This window comes from Juglans microcarpa x Juglans regia, chromosome 5D, assembly GCF_004785595.1.
Source record: "Juglans microcarpa x Juglans regia isolate MS1-56 chromosome 5D, Jm3101_v1.0, whole genome shotgun sequence".
NCBI classification, from domain to species: Eukaryota; Viridiplantae; Streptophyta; class Magnoliopsida; order Fagales; family Juglandaceae; genus Juglans; species Juglans microcarpa x Juglans regia.
Window position 1 is genome coordinate 24,614,871 of NC_054602.1, and position 25,891 is coordinate 24,640,761.

Consider the following 25,891-nt stretch of genomic DNA (forward strand, 5'->3'; position numbering starts at 1 on the left):
ATAGTTGTGGGTGGGTGTGTTTAAATATGGGGCTCTACGTGATCCCATGATCATGATTAAGCTGATTGTGTTCTTCAAGGTTCAGACAAAAGGAAAGGATAGTTTGTATTCTTCAATTGATGATTGTGTGTCTTTGATTCGATCAAAATCTAGCCAGCGATTTTCATTTGACTGCTGGAGGACAAGGCTCTTCACATTCAGGAAAGACGACAGCTTCTCAATGCAAGAAAACAAGATTTGGAAGTAGCCCTATAAGCTAGAGTTCTGTCACATAAAAACTAAAGCTTGTGTGCAACGCTCCGGCCCCATAGGGGTCGGAGAGTTACTTCCTATCACTTACTTCCTGTCACTTAAACTGACATTTCAACAATATAATTATAGACGCCTAATTCCTAGTATCATATAAAAATTTTGACTCAAACTAATTTCTTCAATATAACCAATTTTCTAAAATGCCAAGTCATCATAACACATTAAAATTTCTTAATAAAAATCATCAATACTCATAAAAACTTTCTATGCTTAATCCACTATACTTAAATCATCTCACCCAATGCCTTATAATCTTGATCCTCAACTGAACCATCAAAATATCTGAAAAATATTGTGGAGATAAGAGGTGAGTTATCAACAAATCAGTAAGCAGAGAACATATATTAGTATGTAAACATAAGCATTTACAAGATTCGGAATGCAGAATAAAATATTTTCTTTCAGAATGCAAAATCACAATATTTGCTTTCAGAATGAGTAATCAAAACGTGTTTTCAAAAATATCATAGCAAAACTTTCATAAAACTTTCTTATTCAAAAATCATTTGGCATATCAAAATCTGAAACATCATCTGTATATCATATCAGAGCATCATATTGGGATAGATACCATGTTAACCCCTAAGCCTCATGGTATGGTTATAAACACCGTTATACTTGTAGTTGGGTCATATACCATGTTTAACCCTTATGGTAGGGTTATAAACCACCATTATACTCGTGATTGGACAGTATACCATGTTTCACCCCTATAGTAGAGTTATAAACTACCATTATACCCATGGCTGGGCCATATACCACTATTATACTCATAGTGGGCCCGTAACGAAAACCAAACAAAATATCAAGATCAGACTTTCTTCAGAATACAGATTTAGAATCTCATGCCAAGGTTTTTAGATGCCACAACATATTCAAACAAAGTACTGAACAAATTCAAATCTTTTCACATATTAAAAATAGTTTCAGAACATTTTCGCATCACATGCACAAATTCATAAATTTTATATTCGCTCTTTTTGCATAGTTTAGAAACAGAATGCACAAAATTAGCTCAGGTCTACATCAGTCATGATAGAAATACTTTCTCTTATACAGATTTCATGCATATGCAAAACACATATTCGAGGTTGTTTTCATATTTCTTTTCAAAACAAACATGAATATTTTCAAAATCAATCTCGTTTCATTTTCTTTTTATGAAAATTCTAGTATAGGAACCTCGCTTATCGGGGCTTCTTCGCTTTTCAGCAATTTTCTTCAATAATGCCGAACAAAAATTATTCATCACCTATAAAATAATAACGTAATTTTCGTAAATTTTCAAACCAATACGTATTTCGATATTTAAACTTGAAATGCTAAAATTAACCTATTTTAATTCCTCAATACCTAAAATTCTCATAACCCTAAAATACCATCATTTTCCAAAATATCCACTTAATATAATTAATCTATTTTCAACTAAATTACCAATCTATTTAAGAAAGCAAAACCCAATGGAAAACAAGCGCACTGAAATAAACTTTAAAACTCACATGTTTTGTTTTAAAACCAAGAGGGAAAAATTGTAATTTCAAAAGCAACTCATACTTCAAGAGAAGCCTTACGAGAAGGCAACAACATTCAATTTTATTTAAAAATTATGAAAACACGAAGGTGTGATACGACTGAATGTCACAACCCCGCCCTAATCTTAGGATGAGGCCGCAACAATGTACCTGTTATTTCCTTATCGTTATTTGTACTATTTTTTTTCTACGAGGGTAATAAGGGATATGCATGAACGTGTCACGCATGTACTATGTGCTTCTAGTTTAAAAGAACACCTGATAGACGATCTATTCAATATTTTACATAAAAGACTCTAAAAGTCCATCATTCATTCATCAAACACAACTAGTTTTAAAATAAGAGGGGACTCAGTCCCTACAACACATACAAACAGGCATTTAACCATCTTATGTGGGGTTACCATCACCCCACTATAGAAGTTACGCCATTACCATCACCCCACCATAGTATTTACATCATGCTCGAAAGCATATTGTTTTAAAGTCAAACCAACAAAATGTCCCAACACTATTACACCTTGTGTGTTGGGGTTAGCGGTCTTTTGGACCCGGATTCCACCCGCGACCACAGGTTGGGAATCCCTTTCATGGGAGGCAGTACTGGGTGCACTACCAACACTATTTACCCAGCATTGCATTCTGTTCATTCCTTTGGTACCCTTTCATTCATATGGCCATTACATACTTCATACTTTCATTCATTTCTTTCCTTTCTTTGTAGTCAAACGTTTTCATTATTTTCCTTAGTCCAAATGCATATGCGTTTCTTTGAAAAGAGCATTTCATGTCATGCTACTTATAAGTAAGGCATAATTATTTAAGAGAGCATGCATAAAATCTCATGATGCATTTCCTTACATACACACAATTATAATCAATAGGGTGCTTAACAGGGGCTACCAGAAAAGGCTTGTACATAATATATACTCTTTCTTTAAAAGAATATTTGAAGAGAGAAGAGAGAGACATTCTTTCATAAGAGCATTTTGTGTAAGGTGCATGGTCATAGCTGCTTACCTCGATGCTTTACAAGTAGGTTCCTTGAATCTTGAAAATAAACTCCTATTCAATAAAATGGGATAACATATTAATATTTATTTCACATTAAGGTTACTATTCGACACTCATACGCGCTCACTTAATTTCCAAGTTGGAATTAAAGCGTTTTCCTTAACCCATTTAGCTACATACATGGCATTAACATCCTCATTCCGATATTTAAGGGAACCCATGAAAGTACACAACTTGCTTGTTGTCCCCTTTTTAAAAGCTTATTATTTTCTATATAAGGGGTAGTAGGAATCATAAGTTAAAATGTATAGAATGGTAGGGATGTATTTAAGAATGGTAGGGAACAAGGAAGTACTACCAATCTGAAATCTTAATAAAATGGGCATTTTGACAGCTTTTTAACATCATGTGGAAAGTAAATCCACAAAAGACAATACTTTCAAGAGGTAGGTTTTTGTCACTTGTTTTTCAAGGTTTTTTCATACTAAAGTTTATCATTGATTAAACAAAAGGGGTGAAGTTGAGGAAGGGGTAAAATGGGATGGTTTAGGCTTCCAAAACAGAGCATATTTTCAGAAATTTTGCAATACATTGGCAGCTAGCAAGTCTTAGTACATTCATGGTCTTAAACATCCCTCTCTTAACCAAAACTCAACCATACAATTAAATAATACAAGAGTGGTAGAAAACTTACGAAAAGCCTCATATATTTTTTTGAAAACATAGCATAGATAAAAAGATACAACTCTTGGCAACTTAAAATTCCTGAGTAATCTTACTAGTTTAGATTTAAAACTCTTAGTGGCTTACTTAGGCCATAAACTTGAGGAAAATATGTTTAAAATTCTAAACCTTAACTCTATTAATTTAACACATAAATACATAATTCACTACAACAGATTGTGTTTTTTGAGATAAAATTGTGTCTCAAAAAACACAATTTTCGTCCCAAATTAGATTTGGAGTCAAAAAAATTTTGTTTCAAAATTGTCTCGGAAACACCGTCTCAAAAAGTTTTTGGAGACGAAAATTAAATTTCATCTCAAAAAATCATTTTTAGAGACGAAATTGGGCGGATCCAGTCGAAATCGTTCGAAAGGATAATTTTTTTTAGACGACCCGATTTCGTCTCAATATATTGTTCGAATGGAATATTTATCCGTCCGAACGGAGATGTCCATTAGAACAATATGAAATACTCATTCGAACTAATGTCCATTTTTTATTCTGTTCGAATGAACTAGGTGTTCGAACAAATTTTATGCGTTCGAACTAATAAATTTTTCAAATGACTTGTGTTCGAACAAAACTTATATCTGTTCGAATAGAAATTTTATTTTTGGAAATTATATTCGTTCGAATGGGGTTTTGCACATAAATTTCGTTCGAACAAATAATTTATTGTTCAAACATCCGTATATCTCGTTTATCATTCGAATGAGTTAGTTTTTGTTCGAATGGGTCTGTTTTAGTTCGAATGTGTTAATGGTAATTTACCGTTTGAATTGGTTATTTACCGTTCGAACTGTATTAATCATACAGATCACAATTTAACTAAAAATACGATACTAATATTACACATTGTAATTCATACATCAATTGTTCAAAGTAGTGCAAACTTCATAATATAAATGTAATTAAAGAAAAGATAAATTTGAAAACTATGGTGGTGGCATAGAGTTTTGGGACATCATTGATTGGAATTGTTCAAATATTTTTTGGTTATTCAACTGCATCCTCTCTTCTAATCTCGCCTCCAAGTCCGCTGCTTGATCTAATCGGGTCAGCAACTCTTTTTTTTCGGACCTCAATCGTTCCATCTCAAGTGCTGCTTTCTCCAATTCCTTAATCTTATCATCATTCGATTTGGCTCGAGAATAGGATGATGATGATGATGAGGATGGTTTTACGCAACGTCCTAAACCCCTCAAATATCCAGAACGTGATCCAAGAACTTGAGAAAGGATCTGAGCATCGTTGACAGATGATGGATCAGATGGATCCACAGCAGTTTCCTTAAAAGATATCATATTGTTCTATAAAAACAAAAACATTAAAGTTAGTATAAGTAACAAAAATATTATGTGACAATGAAATTAAAAAAACTTAAACTTACATAATTTGCCTCTGCTTCGAGAGTGACCCAAACACCATCACGATTTTTATGTGTTTTAGCATACAATTGGGTCAAATCATAGTCAGCGGGACTTTCTTCTTTCTGCAAAAGGAAAATCAATACTAGAACTTAAATCAGAAAATGTGTATTATATGTTAATATTTAACGAGTACTAAAATAACTTACCATTTTGTTAGACAAACGACGAAAAGATTGAGAACATGCATGATGGTTTATCTTTAAATTTGATCTATTTGCTTTGTTCACAGTACTCCGTTGCTAAAAGAAAAAAATATTAGTCTATATGTTTAATACATCTGTAATATATTATTAAAAAAAGACAGCAGCAATATTACCAAATAAGCAGGGTCTTCAAACATATCACAAACTTTTTCCCAGTCGTTTGGTGGAATATTTTAAAATGGATTTTGGCGCACCTCTATTGTAGTACTAAACTTCTTATAATGTGCATGGCATCGACCTTTGTACCTCCGAAATGCATTCGACATCAGTTCCTCAACCGTTAATCAATCCTCTCTTCAGCTAAAATTAAGCTCAAACTCATCATTTCAAAAATTATAAACAATTACTATAAATACAAAGTAACTTGAAAGTAACATGTTATATACTTAGTTGCTTGAGATGTAGGTTATTACCAAACAACGATTTTTTATGTGGTCTATCACATCTTGGGGAACTTTAGACCAAGAGGATATAACAATCGGTGCATACGTGCGAGTAAGTGTACCAACATAAGAAGCAAGCCTTGCTGCCGAATCTCCGGAGCCACCGGTGTGATCATCAGGAATGTCAACTTTGATTTTACCAACTTTCCTTACTTTCTCTATGCAGACACCCCTCGTAGTGCCTCTACCTCGACGCTTGTTTACAACAGTTATATATACAACAATTAAAGCATAACTTTTTAATTAAATTAATTTATTTTATAGATATATTACTTAAATTGAGCATAAAATATGATATCTAATTTGATAAAATATCTTGTTCTGGGCCTGGTGATGTTGGCTCACTATTGATGACAGGTGAACCACACGGGGAGTCGATAATGGATGGGGATGGCACACGTGTTGCTTTGCGTTTGGAAGGCATTTCTATTTGAAATTGTAACAAATTATTATTCAAACAAATGTTAAAGATGCTTATATGTTAATATTACTTACAGAAATTCATTCACTATCCGTTTTGCTGGACCAGTCGCCCTCATCCTCACTAGACACTTCAGTTGATTCATCTTCTTCCGATATTTCACTCTCAATTACTTCGGGTTGAACATCTTTTCTACGCAATGGAACCATACATATTGGCTTAAATCAACAAATAGATTGATGCCTACTTCACTTTCTTGATATGCTTCTTCATTTGCTAGACTATCAACTTCTTCATGTGGTTCGTCTGCCTTTGGAATGTAAACATTTACATTTTTTGGTGCAAACTTCTCCACTACTCGCCATGGGTTTCCGTATTCCGGATCATCTAAATAAAATACTTGATTCGCTTGGCAAGCGAGAATGAAAGGATCCTCCTCATACCATGTGTGAGATGTATTGACACTCACAAAATAATCATCTTTATGCACTCCCAACTTAGGATTTGAGACATCCCACCAATTACATTTAAACAACCAAACCATATATCCCTCCACATACTTTAACGCTATGATATTTTCCACAATTCTGTAGAAGTCAATGTTATCATCCCTATGGCTTCCTTCGATTACGACCCTACAATTTTGAGTTTTCCTATATCTTTCTCTATTAGTTGTGTAAAATCTATATTCAAGCACCAAACATCCTGAGTACTGGATGGCCCGTCTGGACGGACCACCTGCTAGAGCATACAGTTCTGGTGAGATTTCTAACGAATTTTCACCATATTTAAATACAACCTATATCAATAAATATTATTATATACAAAAAAAAGTAGAGTTTAGTGGTATGAAATTTGTATTATAAAATGGGGCTTAACAGTAATATCGTATGTTAAACCACGAGGCAAATTCCTCTTCGTACTTTTTTTCTACGCCAGTTACACCATTCGAGCGAAGTAGTAGTATATGTTAGCTGTGCATGTTCATGTTCATGTTTAATTTGTATGAAGTTATACTATATTATTATACATAAGCTTAAAGATAATAGTGATTTACAAAATCATCACTAACCTTAAGTACTGATGAATCTCTGCGCAGTTATTCAAGACATACCATCGAGCTCTTTCAAACTCTTGCGAACATAGATCATAGCCCCCTTGTGCACCTATGGGACGCACGGTCTGGGAAAATACAGTAAATGTTGATGACACTCCCAACTCTCGCCCACCTTCAAAATTTCGGTCCGGTATTGTAAATCTAGTATTAGCCCCGTGAAAATACATTGAACAAAAGGTATGCCACTCATTATCAATATATGACTCTGCAATCGATCCTTTTGGACGAGCTTTATTCTCCACGGATCGCTTAAGTTTTCCTAAAAACCGTTCAATAGGATACATCCATCTATATTGAACTGAGCTAGCGAGTAAAGCCTCACGAGGTAGGTGCACAGCCAAATGAACCATTACATCAAAGAATGAAGGCGGGTACAAACTCTCCAATTTGCACAATATTATTGCAATGTCAGCTTCCATTTTTAACAATGCATCAACTTTTAATGTTCTACTACAAATGTCTCTGAAAAATCTCCCTAATTCTGTGAGAGCTGTACGAACATCTCGAGTAAGCTTTCCACGCACACCAACCGGCAATAGACTCTGCAGAAATACATGACAGTCTTGACTTTTAAGACTAGTTATCTTACAATCATGTGTTCGAACACATCTTGTCATGTTTGAAGCATAGCCATCAGGTAATTTGATTTTCATAAACCAATCACAAAAATTCTTTCTCATCATTTGAAAGTGTATACCATCCGATGGACATATAAGCTGACGATCCATTATCTTACAAATGCAAATCCGGTCCGATCCCCATTGTCTTCCCTTCTATTGACATCCGAGTGCCCAATATATTCTCACATATATTTTTCTCGATTTGCATAACATATAAATTGTGGCGCAGTGTTAAGGTAGACCAGTATGACAATTCAAAGAAAATATTTTTTTTTTCCAATTCAACTCCATTGCTTGTCGTTTTCTCTTTCAAACCCTTGAATCTTTTCCAAATCTATTTTCTGAAACATCCCCAACTGGGCGATAATATCATTCCCAGTCAACTCTGGCGGTGATGCCCTGCGCTCAACCCTTCCATCAAACATCACTCTATTTGTACGCCATCTATGATCATGTGGAAAATAACGACGATGTCCCATAAAACATAATTTCCTACCATGACTCAACCATTGAGACTATTTATCTTTATTGCAAACAGGACAAGCCATTTTACCTTTTGTGCTCCACCCAGACATATTTCCATATACAGGAAAATCATTTATTGTCCACATCACTGCAACATACATCTTGAACTCCCCCGATGAGGCTGCATCATATGTACTGACACCCTAATCCCACAACTCTTTCAACTCTGCAATCAGTGGTTGCAGATATACATCTAATTCATTCCCTAGTGACCTTGGTCCTGGTATCAGTAGAGTCATCATAAAATATGGATCCTTCATACACTTCCAAGGTGGCAAGTTATAGGGCACTAATATGACAGGCCAAGTACTATGAGAAGTGCTCATGTTGCCAAATAGATTAAAACCATCCGTTGCTAAACCAAGACGTACATTGCGAGGTTCTTCAGCAAACCATGGATACTCGATGTCAAATTTCTTCCATTGTAAGAAATCTGCAGGATGCAAGAGAAAGTTTTCATTTTGGAATCTTTCTGTTTGATGCCAAGACATATCTTTGGCAGTCAACCAGGACGTAAACAATCTTTGAAGTCAAGGAATCAATGGAAAATGTCTTAACACTTTATGGGGTACATTACGTTTATCAGATGTCCATCTTGACTCATGACACACTGGGCACGAGTCTAATTATGCATATTGCTGCCAGTAGAAAACACAATCATTTTTACAAGCGTGGATGATATTATAATCAAATCCTAGCCCTCGCTTCAATTGCTTCGCTTCACAAAAATTACGGGGTACTACATTATCCTGAGGAAGAGCCTCTTTAAATAATTATAGCAACATGTCGATGGTCTTGGCAAAAATACAACAAATAGACTTAATATGAAATAACCTCACTGTAAAAAACAATTTGCTATGACGAGTGCACCCCTCGTACAACTCTTTTTGTGCATCCTCCCACAGTCTTGCAAAATTATCATTATTCTCAAATGATTGTACAGATGTTCCTTCTCCATCTCTCATCCCAAATATTCCTGCCCCCAGATCGCCTAACATCTCAGTCATATCCTCTCCATTATCATCATTGTCATCACGATCATTCGCATTAATGTCGTCTATATCGATGCCATTACCCTCCTTCATTTGATTGGTCTGATTGCTAAATCTAACTCCTTTGGAAAATAGTTCGCCATGTAAGACCCAAGGTGAGTATTTAGGATCAATTCCATTTACAAATAAATGATCCTATAAAAACTAAGATTTTTGCACTTCTTGCACAGACATCTTATAAATCCTCAACTGTCAACACTTGTACGAGCAAACTCTATAAAAAACTTCACCCCTTGTGCATACTCCTTATAGTCTCGCCCAAGTCTATCTCCCAGTAGCATCCAACTTTTATCCATTGTATTTCCATTACTTGTCGGATGTCTATCAAAAAACACAAAATTCATGGGATAAACACTATAAAAAAAATCCAACTTTTATAAGGTAATTGGTCATATCCCATTCGAGAGACTATTATCTATATCGCATATATACTCAGTCCTAAACTCTAATGTTTGTACAATTTTTGGCAGCATTTCCCTACTATTCTCCAAGTATGCTAGTCATGATAAGTCGTCAACTCTATTAATGGGCCAAAAAACTTACAGATCACATACTTGAAGAATGTAAGGAATTGCTGAACCAAAATTTTAATTGACTAACACAAGAGTTTAAACTAAATATATCTGTCGTATAGATGATAGAATCCTAAACTGTCCACTTTGGACAATTCAAGAGTTGTACCCAAACATTTTTTAAGATAATATTTGGTCATAACTCTCGAACGGGCCTAAGGTTTAAGTACATATAAAAATAACCCTAAAATTCAAAACTATTTAACTTATAATTCAATTATACAATGAAATCACATTCCAAATCACAAATACATTGCAACATTACATTCCTAATTAATCACCAATTGCTTCATTCTAATTTAATTTTAGTGCATAATATGTTTGTAATTAAACTATATTATTTTTTAATTAAATTTGTTATAAGTTTTATACATTAATTTAACTAATAACAATTGCTATGTTATATCTATATTTTAAGTTTCTAATTTAATTTTAGTGCATAATATTTTGTAATGATACTATATTATTTTGAAATTACATTTTTTATAAGCTTTATACATTAATTTAACTATTAACAATTCCTATGTTATATCTATATTTTAAGTTTCTAATTTAATTTTAGTGCATAATATGTTGTAATTATACTATATTATTTTTAATTAAATTTGTTATAAGTTTTATACATTAATTTAACTATTAACAATTGCTATGTTATATCTATATTTTAAGTTTCTAATTTAATTTTAGTGCATAATATTTTGTAATTATACTATACTATTTTTTAATTACATTTTTTATAAGCATTATACATTAATTTAACTATTAACAATTGCTATGTTATATCTATATTTTAAGTTTCTAATTTAATTTTAGTGCATAATATGTTGTAATTATACTATATTATTTTTAATTAAATTTGTTATAAGTTTTATACATTAATTTAACTATTAACAATTGCTATGTTATATCTATATTTTAAGTTTCTAATTTAATTTTAGTGCATAATATTTTGTAATTATACTATATTATTTTTTAATTACATTTTTTATAAGCTTTATACATTAATTTAACTATTAACAATTGTTATGTTATATCTATATTTTAAGTTTCTAATTTAATTTTAGTGCATAATATGTTGTAATTATACTATATTATTTTTTAATTACATTTTTTATAAGTTTTATACATCAATTTAACTATTAACAATTGCTATGTTATATCTATATTTTAAGTTTCTAATTTAATTTTATATAAACTATGTTGTAATCATATTATATTAATCTATATTTTTATATTTTATTCATTTATAATTTTTGTTATATTAGGATTCTGTTCGAACAATATTTTACTCCCAAAGGATCTCGTTCGAACTAACGTTGTAGCGTTCGAACGGGACAAACCCATATTCCAGACATAAAACAGAGAAAACATTTGTCACAAAACACAATTTTCACAATCACAATCTCATAAGATGTATATTGCCAGAATGCCCATTTTAAATAGGATTACACAAACACAAATATATAGCATGCATCTTAACATAATTAATTAAAGACTATAAATTATCAAAAATCTAAAAATTATAAATATTACCTTGAATTTAAACAATCCAAACAAAAGTATCCATCCACAATACCTACATAAGCAGACAACACATTATGAGAAAACCTAAATCATGTGCAATAAACTAACATTAATGAAACTCGAAATACAAAAAAACATAGAAAGAAAAACATACCTTTTGTTCGAACCTCTCCTCTCTCTCAAGAATCCTTTCTCTCACTAAGTCTATGAATATCTCTCTCTCCACAACACTCTCACACACACAAAATCACAAAGACGTGCTCTGTCTCCTATTAAACATTCATCAACTGTGAAAATGAACTAGAGGTTCAGGTATATGAATTTGTGAAGTCCCGTTCGAACTGGAAATTTACCCATTCGAACATGAAAATTTTGAATTGGCGCCAAATTTGCCGCGATTTATTTCACATTCGAACGTGTCATTTTGTTGTTCGAACTAACAAATCAGAATATTAATTGGCATATTCTTCAAATGTAGACCACCTCAAAGAGTATTTTCGTAACATTGTTCGACCAGAACGTTCGAATGACGAATTTTGACGTTCAAATAAGCTAACATTCAGAGTATTTGGCTCGAAATTTTCCTCCAAACACATTCCACGAGATAACACCGTTCGAACAAGATGTTATTAGGTTCGAACCAATAACAAAATATTTTAATATTATATACTATATAATAACTATATATTTTACCAACTATTTTATATTATAATTGATAATATATAATGTACTACAAGTCTAATAGTTAATATAATACTTATACTATATACTAACTATTAATATATAGTACTTATTACTATATATATACTTTTGGTCTTCTAATTCTGCACTATGTATTATATAACTTACTATCTTGTGATATAAAATATAATAACTATAGTTATAGCAACTTATAATAGTAACTAGTAACTAGTTACTATAGTTATGATAACTTGTATAGTTATCATAACTTATAATACTTGCACTCAAGTAGTTATAGTAACTATTTTAACTATAGTACTTATGATAACTTGTATAGTTATCAAAACTTATAATACTTACACTGTAGTAGCTATATAACTAATAACTACTATATATATTAATTATTTTAACTTGTATAGTTATTGTAACTTATAATACTTACATTGTAGTAACTATATAACTAATAGCTACTATATATATATATATATATTAATTATATCAAGTTGTATAATTATCATAACTTAAAATAGCTATACCTATATAGTAATTATATAATACTTAAGCTACTACCCACTATATCTATATTTATATTAATTATATTAACTTATATAGTTATCATAACTTATAATAGTTATAGCTATATAGTAACTATATATAATATTTACACTGTAGTAGCTATATAACGTATAATTACTATAGTTAATAACTACTATAGCTATATAGTAACTATATATAATACTTACACTGCAGTTATATAACTAGTAACTATAGTTAGTGTTATAATATTATATAAACTATAGGAGTATAGTTATCATAACTTATATATAGTACTTATATAATTCAGCCATTGTAATTATACTAAGTACTCAGAGCATTGGCATTGGACTCATCAAATGAGTTCAATTTTCAAAATTTGATGAATTCATGTTTAAAATCACTGCATTGGATTCACCAAACATTAAAATCTGAAACTTTAACGAATTGTGCATTCAAATTCATCTTCAAATTTGAAGACTCACTATTCACACTCTATAACTATTATTTTTTTTACTTAAATCATTGTTTCTCAATTTTAAGCCACAATATATTTAAGTTGGGAAACAATAATTTAAGTATCAAATTAAATTATTAATTAACATATAGTTAGTATAATTGTAAAATATGAAAAAAATAAATTAAAAATAATACTATTAAAAAAATCATATTATATTATTATTTTGATGAATACAATAGCTAAACCAATGTGGGGTTATGGATAGGGAGATTTTGAGTTTATGGAAAATATGTACTTTTCACCAAATTTTGAAGATGAAGATGATGAATCCAATATTAATGCTCTTAGTATAATAGAAACAATATATTTAAAAATAATATACTAAATATATTAATTAAAGGTATTATAATACTATTACTAGTTTCATTTTTATACTTTTATACTTTGTAATATTATTATTATATATTATTATTAGTAATATAATTATAAATATATTAATATAATAATCGTTTCAACGGATATTTATCCAGTTCAAACGAGACACCATGGTCATTATAGACCCAGTTCGAATACAATGAAACAAAACTCTCTCATTTGAACCAGCAACCACTGAGAGCTTTCGAGTTCGCCCCTTAACTCCACCATGAAATCCGCCACTCAACCACTGTAGGAATCCCACATTTGAACTTCTAAGAGGTATGGGTCAACTCTCCACCTCTATTGTTTAGTTTTTTGCACGAATGGGATGTGTTTGGGGGGGTATGGATTTCGAATCCGAAATCCACCCATTTTGGTGTATTTCGTGGAAATAACATCAAAATAATCGGTAGAAATGATTGGGCTTCACTCCTTAATCATTTCTACCGATTAAAATAAATGATAACATCTAGATATGAAGTCTTTCAGTTCGGGGCTGAGTCGACTCAGTCATGGTTGTTTGGCTTCTTCCGTTCGAACAAATTCTAGTCCGTTCGAACTCCTAGTTGCCAAACAACATTATTTTTGTTCGAACAAAATAAATTCATTCGAATGAACAAAGAAACTCTATTTGAATGAACAGAACAGTCCACTCGAATAGAGTTTTCTAGTTCGAACAGACTATGTTCTGTTCGAAAGAATTATTTCAATTCAGTTCAATATACTATAATTCTTCAATAATATAATTTAAATATTATGGTTAATTATATTCTTACTTTTATTATGGTTAAATAGTATATCAATGGCATCTAATGGAAGAAAACATACGAGAGATCAGCCCAACCAAAGTAGTGGATCAGCAGCTCATGCTCTGGAGACGAGGGCTACACTTGTCGAGCGTCCAGTCATTTTGTCTGACTTATTCGATCTTTCATGGAAGGGACGAAGCATACAGTCCATCTTACCGAGGGACTGCTTATGCAGAGATGGTCGGTGAGTTCTATCGTGCCATAGGAGAACTTAGCGCTGATGCTCTGTTCTACACCATATCAGTCCGGGGAGTGAGTATTAATTTCTCTCCCAGTATTATTGCTGAGTTACTTGACATTCCCCGTATAGCCGACGCATATCCTGCAGCGGCTACACGGGGACTAGCGGCTGCACCATTTGATTTCGACATACCGGCCGCATCCTCCACGCTAGCCCTGAATGTAGATTCGGATGCTACTTCAGATGGTAGTGAGGATGAGGATCTACCTGATGATGGTCTCACAGATGATCAGGTGCGTCAGCTAGTGCGAGACCCATCGGTTCCTCCATATGATGAGAGCAAGGTGATCCGACAGGCCGATTGTATAGGATTTTTTAGAATGCTTAATTTGATTGTTGGCTATAACATCGACCCGAAAAAATACAAGACTGATTTCGGGATCGATCGAGCCAGATTTTTGCAACGGATAGCACGGGGGGATCCCATTGATCTGGCATTGTATTTATTCCTCTGCATTCAATCGGAGTCACACTTTTCTAGTAGAGGTAGTCTACCATTTGCACTGCTGATATCTAACCTCCTACTTCGATCGGGGGTTACAGTGTCGGCCACTGAGCGGAGGTCACCACAGATGGGGCCCCTTAACAAGATCACATTCAGCAAGAGCTAGGGGAACTTGCGGAAGACTGCACCAGAATAGCCTAGTTCCTCCCACAGATCCAACTTCTAGTAGTGCTGCCGCTGTTGAGAGACAGCCTCTTGGGGCTACTTTGGATCAAGTACGAGCTCTGTTTGTGGAGTTCGTTGAGCCCATCATAGAGAAGCTTAGGGATCTGGAAGGATCTATTAAAATGTTGCAAGAGGATGTTGATATACTAAGGAATCAATAATTATGATCGTTTTAGTTATTATTTTACTTTTTTATGTTGTATTGAACATTATATATTTGAGATGTAATTAATGTATGGTTTTTATTTCTCGTGTTTACTACTTTGTTTATTTTTTTCATTTTACTTGTTGTTCATGATAATATAAAAAATGATACTCTCTTTAAAGTTATATTTGTATAAATTTAACATAAAAGAAATCATTATAAAGTTTTGAAGTTAATTACATAAAAGTAATTTATAAATTTATAAATATTTTAACTCACCGCAAATCATAATATATAATATATACAACATTTTTATATTTTGAAAATAATAACAAATTAATCGAAAAAATATTTTTTACTTTAATGGAAAAATATATGCACAAATCCATATTAATGAAAAAATTAATTGAATCTCTATCCGTTCGAACAAAGAAATTTAAGTTCGAACGATTAATAACTTACCCCGGGAAAAATAAATTAATTTCCCACCAATAATATTATTCGAACAGATTATATACTGTTCGAACGGACATTAATTCCGTGTTTGAATCTATTTTGTTCCGTTCGAACGGTTTTCCTTTTTTGAGACGATTTTGTTCGTCACAAAATATCTTGTTCAAATGGATATTTTTCCGTTCAAACGAATGGAGTAGCTCAGGTATTTTTGGGGACAAATGTAAATTTCATCTCCAAAAATGACTTTTAGGGATGAAATTTATTTCGTACCTAACAAATTTCGTCCCTAAAAGTCAAATTTCTTGTAGTGATTAAAACATGGCTTGGACTCAAGGGAACACAAGAAAAGGACTATAAAATTTGCCTTGCAACACACGGCTGGAACACACCCCAAAACAGAGCATGACCCACGGCTTCTTCATCTACATATATACACAACAAATCAATTAACCACCACTTGTGACTAACCAAGTTAAATAAGAAATATATCATTTTCGAGTGGTAGAAATACGTGGCAAAAACAACCTCAAGATACTCGGTCTGATCAGAAAACAGAGCTTTCGGTTACTACCCACTAGATCAACCATTAGAGAAAACAAATGAGAAACTAGTCTAGGAAATACCACATAATAATTGGCTAGCCCAGAAATTCGAAAACCCCTAATTACAAGACACAAACTTGCTTAGCAAAACCTCAATCGCAAGAAAGTCTTACGGAAGGACCATCACCTGCTTTGGCTCCCTTTCAAGCCACGGAGACATACATCAGACGAGAAGAGGAGAGAAATCCGAAAGACCCAAAGCTGGAAGACAGCAGGAAATTTCAAAAAGAAACCCTAGGTCAAACCCATAGATCTAAGATTCCAAACTAGAGATTTGAGTCATAGAAATTCACTTACGAGGTTGATTTCCTTGAAGATTTTCGGTGGAAATCTTAGGTTTAGGAAGTTGAAGGAATCAACTTTGAGAAAAGAGAGAACGTGCGAACTAGAGGAAACCGAAAGCCTCTCGTGTGAAGGAAGGAAACTTGAGAAGTTTTCTCTTTTGTGTGCCTTAGAACCGACGGGTGCAGGGAAATGAGGAAAAGAAATTACTTACTTGTCTTGGAAGCCGTCGTGTAGGAGAAGGAAATGAGATTTAATTTGGCTTGTGTAGGAAGCTACGGTAAAGGAGAAGAAAAATCAATGGATTTAAATCAAACTTGTCCCATAAGTTAGGGAATGAATGGTGGAGATCAAATGTGGGAGATCAAAAAGAGTTTGGGCCATTCCTTGAGTAAATAAAAATTAAAGGGTTTAAAAGAAATATTGCAAGGTCATAAAAATCACACCTTTAAAATATTTAATAACCCACATAAATAAAAATACACCCATCTTAAAATAATTTAATAAAATAAAAAAGTATTTATCTCAAAATACTTAACTTAAAATATTTAATAGATGACGTAAGGACCTATGTAGTAGGATTCGGGTATTATACTGAGGCATACTGAGAGGTACGTGTAGTGGCGGCCTGGTGACTGTTGATGACGGCGCTTCAAGGAGCTACGGTAGTGCATGTGAGGAGGACAACGAACCCGGGGTCGCAGAGACAGCGGTTTCTGTGACTCGTCTAGGTGGTTTTCGGCAAGAACGGTGGCTGTCGAAGGAGGGGAAGCGGCTTGCTTTCTCTTGGTAATGCTCTATTTTTGAGAGCCGAAACATAGGTGCTTTTAGGTGGATGTGGTGTGGAGGTTGGCAGTGACTGGTGGTGGGTGGTTGTGCGTGGGACGTATTTGAGCTGAGAGCACAAAATTGCTCTGTTTTGGTGCTTTAAAACAAAGAAGTAATGGCAACGGGGAGGTTTGTTGGGCTATTTTCATAGAGTCTCCAACATGAAGCAGTGCCATGCAAGATGATTGGAGTTTCTATGCATGAAGGGATTCACTTGTGGAGACAACAACTACTAGATGGAGATGCTTCACTGAAGCTTGAAGGTTTGTGGCAGTGGTAGTGAGGATGTGGCCTGGAGTTGAATGATGGCTTGGTGGTCATGGCCAGGTAGCCCAAGGCTGGCAGCTGGACACGAGGGTGCTGATCGTAGTGTACGGGGAGGAAGTCAAAGTGGAGTGGAGGTGCAACAAGGTAGGCTGCAGCAACCCTATTCTGGGAGTTTCTTCATGCGAGAGGGATAAAAGTATGTATATACAGGTGTTTAAAAACAAAGAAAAAAGCATAACTACTGTCTTTAAAGAAAGAGAGACGTATGTGCATGGGACTATGGGAGTGGAAATTGTGCACGGTGGGGGTTAAAAAAAATAACTGACATTGGTTCTCACGGGTTGGGTTTCGAGGTGATCGAGTTGGCTCATTTCAAGTATTTGGGCTTACGTCTTAGATAATGTGTGAAAATAATAAATGAGTTATTCTCTGAGTTTTGGGTCTCCAATCATGCTCTAAAATACTCCTACTCTTCCCAAAAATTTCTCGACCCAATAAAAGATTCCACCTAATCCAATAATATTTAAAGATTTTCACTTAATAAGCAAACCCAATAAATATTCTATATCCACCAAAATATATATAAAAAAAAAAAAAAGAGTCCAGGTGTGTTACATCATCGTGCCAGTATTGCATTAGGTATCTACTAACTTCACTTTCAGAGTGGTATTGAATCTAGAAGGGAATACTTAATAGTTGCAAATATAGTTCAACAAGCACGATTCAACAACATACACCAATGGTAGTCGTCACGAACATAGGAATAAGTTTCAACTCTTTGTGAATACTAGAATGGCCCTATCTGCATCTTTCTTTTTTCTTTTTTTTCTTAAAGGATAAAATACACTTTTCATTCTCTAACTAATAGACATTTTACATTTAGCACTTGGAAATAGTAACAATTGCACGTTACACCCTCCAAATATTAATGAAGTTGCAAATAGTGCAAAATTGGATGAGGGTGCCTATTGCAACTTTTTTATAGTTGGAAGGTGCCATGTGTCATTTGTAATTTTGGGACAAAGTGTGAAATACTTATTAGTTTGAGGTGATAAGTGTATTTTCCCACTTTTAATTAGGGAAACAAACTTACAACAAACAACAACAGTGTTAGATATTTACAACAGGGATTGCTTTTAACCCCCTGAATTTTGTCATCACTGCCAATTTTCCAATTGAATTTATTAAAGATAATTTCATTGTTCGTTCTACCAATGAACTATTTCTAATACCACTGATTTCTAGAATGTGAATTACATGTTTGTACATGCATGCAACAGCCATATTAAGATTGCAGAGCAAAACTTCACCACCAAAATACGAAAACAACAGATTGGGGAGTCCATTTGTAAATCCAGAAAAAAAATTGTAAAAACATGCAGTCAATGGCAGTAATGTATTGAACAGTAATATATTAAGGTAGATTATGAAACTCAAGTAGTTTGATTATGAGCTGTAATGTTTTGACTTCCACAGCACAGAGACAGGGTAAATGGTAAAGATTATTAGCCAAGCAGTGCGCATTAGCTTCTCACCATCCCATGGTTACCATTACTTGTTGCAACTAAAGGGAGTTCCACAACATCTCGGCCAAATACTCGGAGAATTCCAGGTGATAGAACATATGAGCTGCAATGTAAGCAAAACAGACTGCTATCATATCTTAAAGTAAGACAACATAAAAGGTTAGACCTTAGACAAGACTAGCTCTTGACCATTAATAGCGCACAGTACATTCTCCCAAATTCCTAGCCCCTTCCATTCTGTTTGGAGAAGTGTTTAAGTTAATACAAAGAGTAATAAACTGGATAGAAATGGCTTAACATGGGCTTTAAAAATGCATTATCATTTGAAAAAAAAAATTATTAAATGCTCACCCCGTAAACCATGGCGGGAATAAGGTCACTCACGTCCACTAATTGAATCAATTATAGGGGCAAAACAATCTTGAAATGTATAGAAAAGTATCTCCAATTAAATATTGCACTTCTTTATGCTTATTCCACCAACACAAAGAATGATTCATTTGTCTCCCCTGTATTTAAGCATTAGAAAGATCATATCAATAAGCATAAAGCTTAAAAGAAATTATGAATGCTAGAGGTACAAAAAAAACCAGTATATATCTCCAGAGTTCAACCATGAGACGAGATGAATGGTCAAACCATCCATCAAAATCAGGAACTTTATGGGATGGTGGTAATTTCAAGTGGACAAGTGCAACTGAGAAGAGTTTTGAAGTCCTGAAAAGGATGGTGACTGAAGCTCCAATTCTCTCTTTACCCGATCTTGATAAAATGTTTGAGGTTGATTGTGATGCTTCAAATGTGGGTATTGGTGCTATTCTTAGCCAAGAAGGTAAGCCTATAGCCTTCTTTAGTGAAAAGTTGAGTGATTCATGGAAGAAGTATTCGACTTATGACAAAGAGTTATATGTCATTGTTCGTTCCTTACACTATTGGAGTCATTATCTTCTTCCTAAGGAATTTATTCTCTTCTCTGATCACAAAGCTTTGAAGTACTTAAATAGCCAATAGAAGCTCAATAGTCAACATGCCAAATGGAGTGAGTTCTTGTAGTCATTTTCATTTCTTCTCAAGCATAAGGTGGGTGTTCAAAATCAAGTGGTTGATGCTTTAAGTCATCGACATTACCTGCTTTCCACTATGCGAGTAAATGTTGTAGGTTTTGAAATGGTGAAGGGGTATACCAAGATGATCCTTTCTTTGCAAAGGTATGAGAAGAGTTTTCAAATGGTCCTCATCATCCTTTTTTCTTAAAAGATGACTATCTATTCAAGGGCAACTATTTTTATGTATCCCACATTGCTCTTTAATGAATTTCATTATTATTGAAGCTCATGGCAGTGGACTTGCTGGACACTTTGGAAGAGACAAGGCACTTGCTCTTGTCAAGGAAAGCTTCTATTGGCCAAAGATGGAGAAAGATGTTATGCGACACTTGGAGCGTTGTTGAACTTTTCACATTGCCAAGAGTCATGGCCAAAATACGGGGTTGTACACTCCACTTCCAGTTCCTGAGTCTCCATGGGAAGACGTAAGTATGGATTTTGTTGTGGATTTGCCAAAGATTCAAAGGAACAAAGATTTTGTTATGGTGGTTGTTGATTGCTTCTCCAAAATGGCACATTTTGTTCCTTGTAATAAGACACTTGATGCTTCTCATATGGCTGATCTTTACTTTCGAGAGATTGTCAGACTTCATGATATTCCTAAGACAATCACTTCAGGTCAAGACACCAAATTCCCAAACCATGCCCACGTTACTAGAACTGGTGCCAACCAGCTGGAAGAGAAACGAGGTGACAATTGAACCAATTGTTGTGTTTTATGGCAACAAACACAATATATATCCTTTCGAACAATTTTCATAAAAATAAAAAGTAATCACTTTTCATTCGCATCTTTTGGCCATCTATAAATAGACCCATTGGCCTGTCAAAGACTCAAAATGGGGGACACTTGGTAGACTTCCTTACGAGCCTAGACTTCCATATGTTCTTGTCACATTTGCTCTTAGGCTTCTTCCGATGATGGTGGCTCGATATGATATATATGTGTTAGGCGAGACAAGAAATCCCCAACAGCTAGCACTCTACTCAACAACCTTATTCAAAATAGCAAGATTGAAAATATCTCGAGAATTAATGGCATTAGTATTAGTAATGGAAGGAGGGATGGTACAATTGAGGATGTCATGTACAACGAAATGGATAATATATAGAGAAATTATATTTACAGTACTGAGGGGGAGACTGCATGGTCCCATTGAAGAATTGAGATAAAAGAAGAAAAAACATCATTTTAAAATGGATATTATTATAATTTTTTATTTTTTTTAAATATAACTGTATGGACTTGTATGAGTAGTTCCCATTTAAGGACTGTATATAAACTAACTCTAATATATATCAATAATCATTTGCCAAGAGATGAGATTTTTTTCTCCATTAATTTTTGACTGCTCCTGCAAGATAAAAAACAAACCAATAATATTGCTTCAGAGTATTGGTATTGTATTAGTCATTCCATTTTTTAAAATTTGACTAATATGTAACTTTTTTATTTTTAATTAATCACTCAAAACCAAAAGCCTACATTGGATTAATCATATTCACAATGATTTCTATAATAATAAAATATTATTATTTTTTATATAATTTCTTTAATTAATTTTTTCATAATCTTTAATAACCTCCAACAATCATATTCATTTTCATTTTTCCAATCTAATAATCTATAATATAACAATCTCATATGTAAATAAAAATCTCATAATTCATACATGAGCGAGGCAGCGCAAAATGGATGAGACAGATTCAAAAGTCGACCTACTAATCAACTATGTTGATTTCGACCTAAAATTATTCTCAATTCATAGGCTAGTACTTATAAATAATGAGGAGTTGCGCGCACGCCGGGTCGAAAGCTTGCGACTCGGAACCAATTCAGAATGAACAATTAACGTACTTGGACGGATCGTCACGTACAAAGAAATAATCTTGCGCGTGTGAAAATTGCCTCGTCATGGACGCAAATTGACGCCAACGGTTGAAATTGTCAATTTTCTGAATCGTTGTCAACCAAGCTAGCTCAAGGAATCAGACCACCTCGCGCGCGCCCATATATGGCCAGCAGAATGCAACCCATTTTACTCGACATCACATGCAATTTGGTGACCAAAACAAAATCCATCGTTACCTGCTGTTGCAACCACTATCATTGATCATTTCTTGCTCTCTGCAATGGCTTCCATGATAACCAGCCAACCTCACTTTGTTTTGATACCACTCATGGCACAAGGCCACATGATACCGATGATAGACATGGCCAGACACTTTGCAGAGAGTGGCGTGATTGTCAGCTTGGTCACTACCCCCTACAATGCCTCCAGATTCGAAACAGCCATTCATCGAGCAACAGAATCTGGCCTCCCGATTCTACTTGTTCAACTGGAATTTCCATGCCAACAAGTGGGACTTCCTATTGGGTACGAGAATCTTGACATCCTCCCTTCACGAGACCTACTGACCAAGTTCTATGAAGGTCTAAGCATGCTACAACAACCTTTAGAAAAGCAACTCCAAAATCAAAGGCACCCTCCAACTTGCATCATATCTGACAAGTGCCTCTCTTGGACATCCGAAACAGCTCAAAAGTTCAATATCCCAAGGCTTGTTTTCCACGGGATGGGTTGTTTCTCGCTTCTAAGCTCCCATAATATCAAATTTTACAATGCTCACCGTTCTGTCAGTTCCGACTCAGAACCCTTCGTGATCCCAGGACTGCCCCAAAGAATTGAGATAACAAGAGCCCAGCTTCCAGGTTCATTATTTGCTATGCTGCCCGGCTTGGATGATGTCCGCGACAAGATGCAAGAGGCCGAATCAACGGCTTATGGGGTTGTTGTGAATACTTTTAATGAATTGGAGCCAGGGATCATTGAGGAGTACGAGAAGGCCATCAAGAAGAAGGTGTGGTGCGTTGGTCCAGTTTCTTTATATAACAAAGAGAGTTTGGACAAGTTCGAGAGAGGTGACAAACCCTTAATTAACGAGCAACAATGCTTGGGATGGCTTAACTCGATGGAACCAAGCTCTGTTATTTATGCTTGTCTGGGCAGTTTATGCCACCTGGTTCCCTCACAAATAATCGAGCTTGGGTTGGGTCTTGAGGCATCAAAACAACCATTTATTTGGGTGATTAAAACAGGAGAGAGATATTTAGAGTTGGAGGAGTGGCTCAAGAAGGAAAGATTTGAGGAAAGGAACAAAGGGAGGGGACTCTTAATCAAGGGATGGGCTCCCCAAGATTTCATTCTGTCTCATCCGGCAATCGGAGGTTTCATCACCCACTGCGGTTGGAACTCAACGATAGAAAGTGTGTGTCGTGGGGTGCCAATGATCACTTGGCCTCTCTTTTCGGAGCAGTTCTTGAATGAAAAACTGGTGGTAGAAATTTTGAGAATTGGGATTCAAGTAGGGGTGGAGATCCCTGTCAGATGGGGGGAAGAAGAGAAAGTTGGGGTTCTTGTGAAGAAAGAAAAAGTGGAGAAGGCAATAGCGTTGTTGATGGATGGGGGAGATGAAGGCATAAGGAGAAGAAAGAAAGCAAGAGAGCTTGGAGAGATGGCAAGAAGGGCAATGGAAAAAGGAGGATCCTCTCAATTGAACATGTTATCTCTTATCAAAGATATATCCAAATTACGATCCGTTTAAGACAAGGAATAGTACGTACATACGGTACTCCCTTAGAATAAAAAGGCAAACCATAAATAGGATGTTATGTATTTAATTTGCCAATCAACAAGTGTAAGTTATAAAGTTCTCGTCTGGTAGAATAGATTATAATTAATTTTCATGAGATTATTATGTAGGGAGATCGATGGAATAAAAGAATCACTAGGGTTTCTTTTTATTGCATGTTTTCAATTTATCATGTATGTTTGAAATGAATAAAAATATATCTATATATATATATATATTATATTTGTCTTGATCGGGTCGTACATTAATGATTGAAATCACACTACGTTCGTGACAATAAAATACCTGAAATCATACGCAATTGTACCTTCTTCTTTTTTTTTTTTTTTTCATATTCTTTCATGCTTTTGTATTATAGCTACCTCGCATGTGAAGTTATGAATACGTGGAAAGATGAGTGGCTTGGAATAAATAAGGATTGATATTTAGACAAGATATGCAGCTCGCGGAACTGTGGGAATTGTAACACCCAGGCCGAGTAAGGCTCAGGCTCACCGAAAACCCAAGCCCAGACCCAGGCCTGGCCCATGAGAAGCCCAGCAATTGAGGGCCGAAAACGGGGCCATTTGGGTAAGTTTATTTTTTCCTCCTTCAGTTTCCTTCTCCACCCTCCCCAGTTTTCTCTCCTCTGATATTTCCTCTCTCGTTCACGGCCCCACCCACAATTATATCTTTATCCCTCCTAAAGCTCTCTCATTCCCCACAACTACTCTCCTTGCCCCACTCCCTCAGATTTTCTCATAGGTTTCTCCCTCTACCTCTCCCTCTCTCTCTCTCTCTCTCTCTCTGAGTCTCTCCCATTCACAGACCACCAGCGACCACCGCTTGAGACCTATCCTCATCGACGCTAGCCACCGTAAACCGAACCATCCCAACGCAAACTACCCAGTCCTCCCACGCCCAAGGCCACGGCAACCACCAAGTGGCACGACCACGCACGACCACCTGCACCCTTCAAAATCGCTGCCTCGCGAGACTACCTCCACATAAAACCAACGCCACAGCTCGGCCATGTGTCACCCACTTACACCACCCAGTCACGGCCTCGCACCACGACTACCCACCCTCCGTTAACCCACCATAAAGCCTCTGCTTTTCCACCCTCAAAACAGAGCACTGCTCTCCCATAACTCCCCTAAGCAGCTGCCCCACGTCGGAGCCACCCTGGTGAGCCTCTACTACTTAGACCTACCCTTGTGAGTCTCACTCACCAACCCGAGTAGCTCCACCATGAAGAGCTCAAACAACCATTGTTGTCGTCCAGTTGAGAATCACCGCGGGATTGGAAGGCAACCATCGGCACAACTCCATATTGTGGGAGATCGTCGGATTACAGCCCCCACCGTTCTGTCGTACTCCGCCCCTCACCACGGTTGCACAGCCTAAGCCAAGCCAAGCCTCGGTTTCTCCCTCTATCTCGGTACAAATTGTCATCTCTCTCTCTCTCTCTACGTTAGACACACCTCACTATGTGTATTTTATCTGGAATTTATTTCCTAGTTTTTTTATTTTACGCACATATATGTCACTATAATTACAAAGACTGCCCTTAAGAAATAAAATAAAATAACCCACTTTGCCGTGTAGCTATCTGAACCTTTTAAGTGTATTGATCAAGATGACTCTAACCTCTTTAGACGGGTTGAATTCACATGGACTTTTGTTCTAGTTGGGCTTACTCCAATTCCAACTTTAGTTAACTGTCAAAAATACTATTTTGAA

The 25,891-nt window shown here is 35.1% G+C and overlaps 1 protein-coding gene and 1 long non-coding RNA gene across 2 annotated transcripts; one reads left to right on the forward strand and one right to left on the reverse strand.

The window, feature by feature from the left end:
- Positions 1 to 174: 174 nt before the first annotated feature.
- On the reverse strand, positions 175 to 19,589 carry LOC121266564. The gene is made up of 3 exons (XR_005940832.1): positions 19,576 to 19,589; positions 19,419 to 19,512; positions 175 to 249 (listed from the first exon to the last, which is right to left on the reverse strand). It is a non-coding gene; the product is annotated as an uncharacterized LOC121266564 (long non-coding RNA).
- Positions 19,590 to 22,571: 2,982 nt separating this feature from the next.
- LOC121265836 (UDP-glycosyltransferase 73D1-like) lies at positions 22,572 to 24,121 on the forward strand. The gene has a single exon (XM_041169504.1). It carries the CDS (start codon positions 22,649 to 22,651, stop codon positions 24,119 to 24,121), a length of 1,473 nt encoding a protein of 490 aa, XP_041025438.1. The 5' UTR covers positions 22,572 to 22,648.
- The last annotated feature ends 1,770 nt before the right edge of the window (positions 24,122 to 25,891 follow it).

Excerpts from the sequence above, each read along its gene's own strand:
- LOC121265836 (XM_041169504.1), top strand. The coding sequence starts at position 22,649 with ATGGCTTCCATGATAACCAGCCAACCTCACTTTGTTTTGATACCACTC.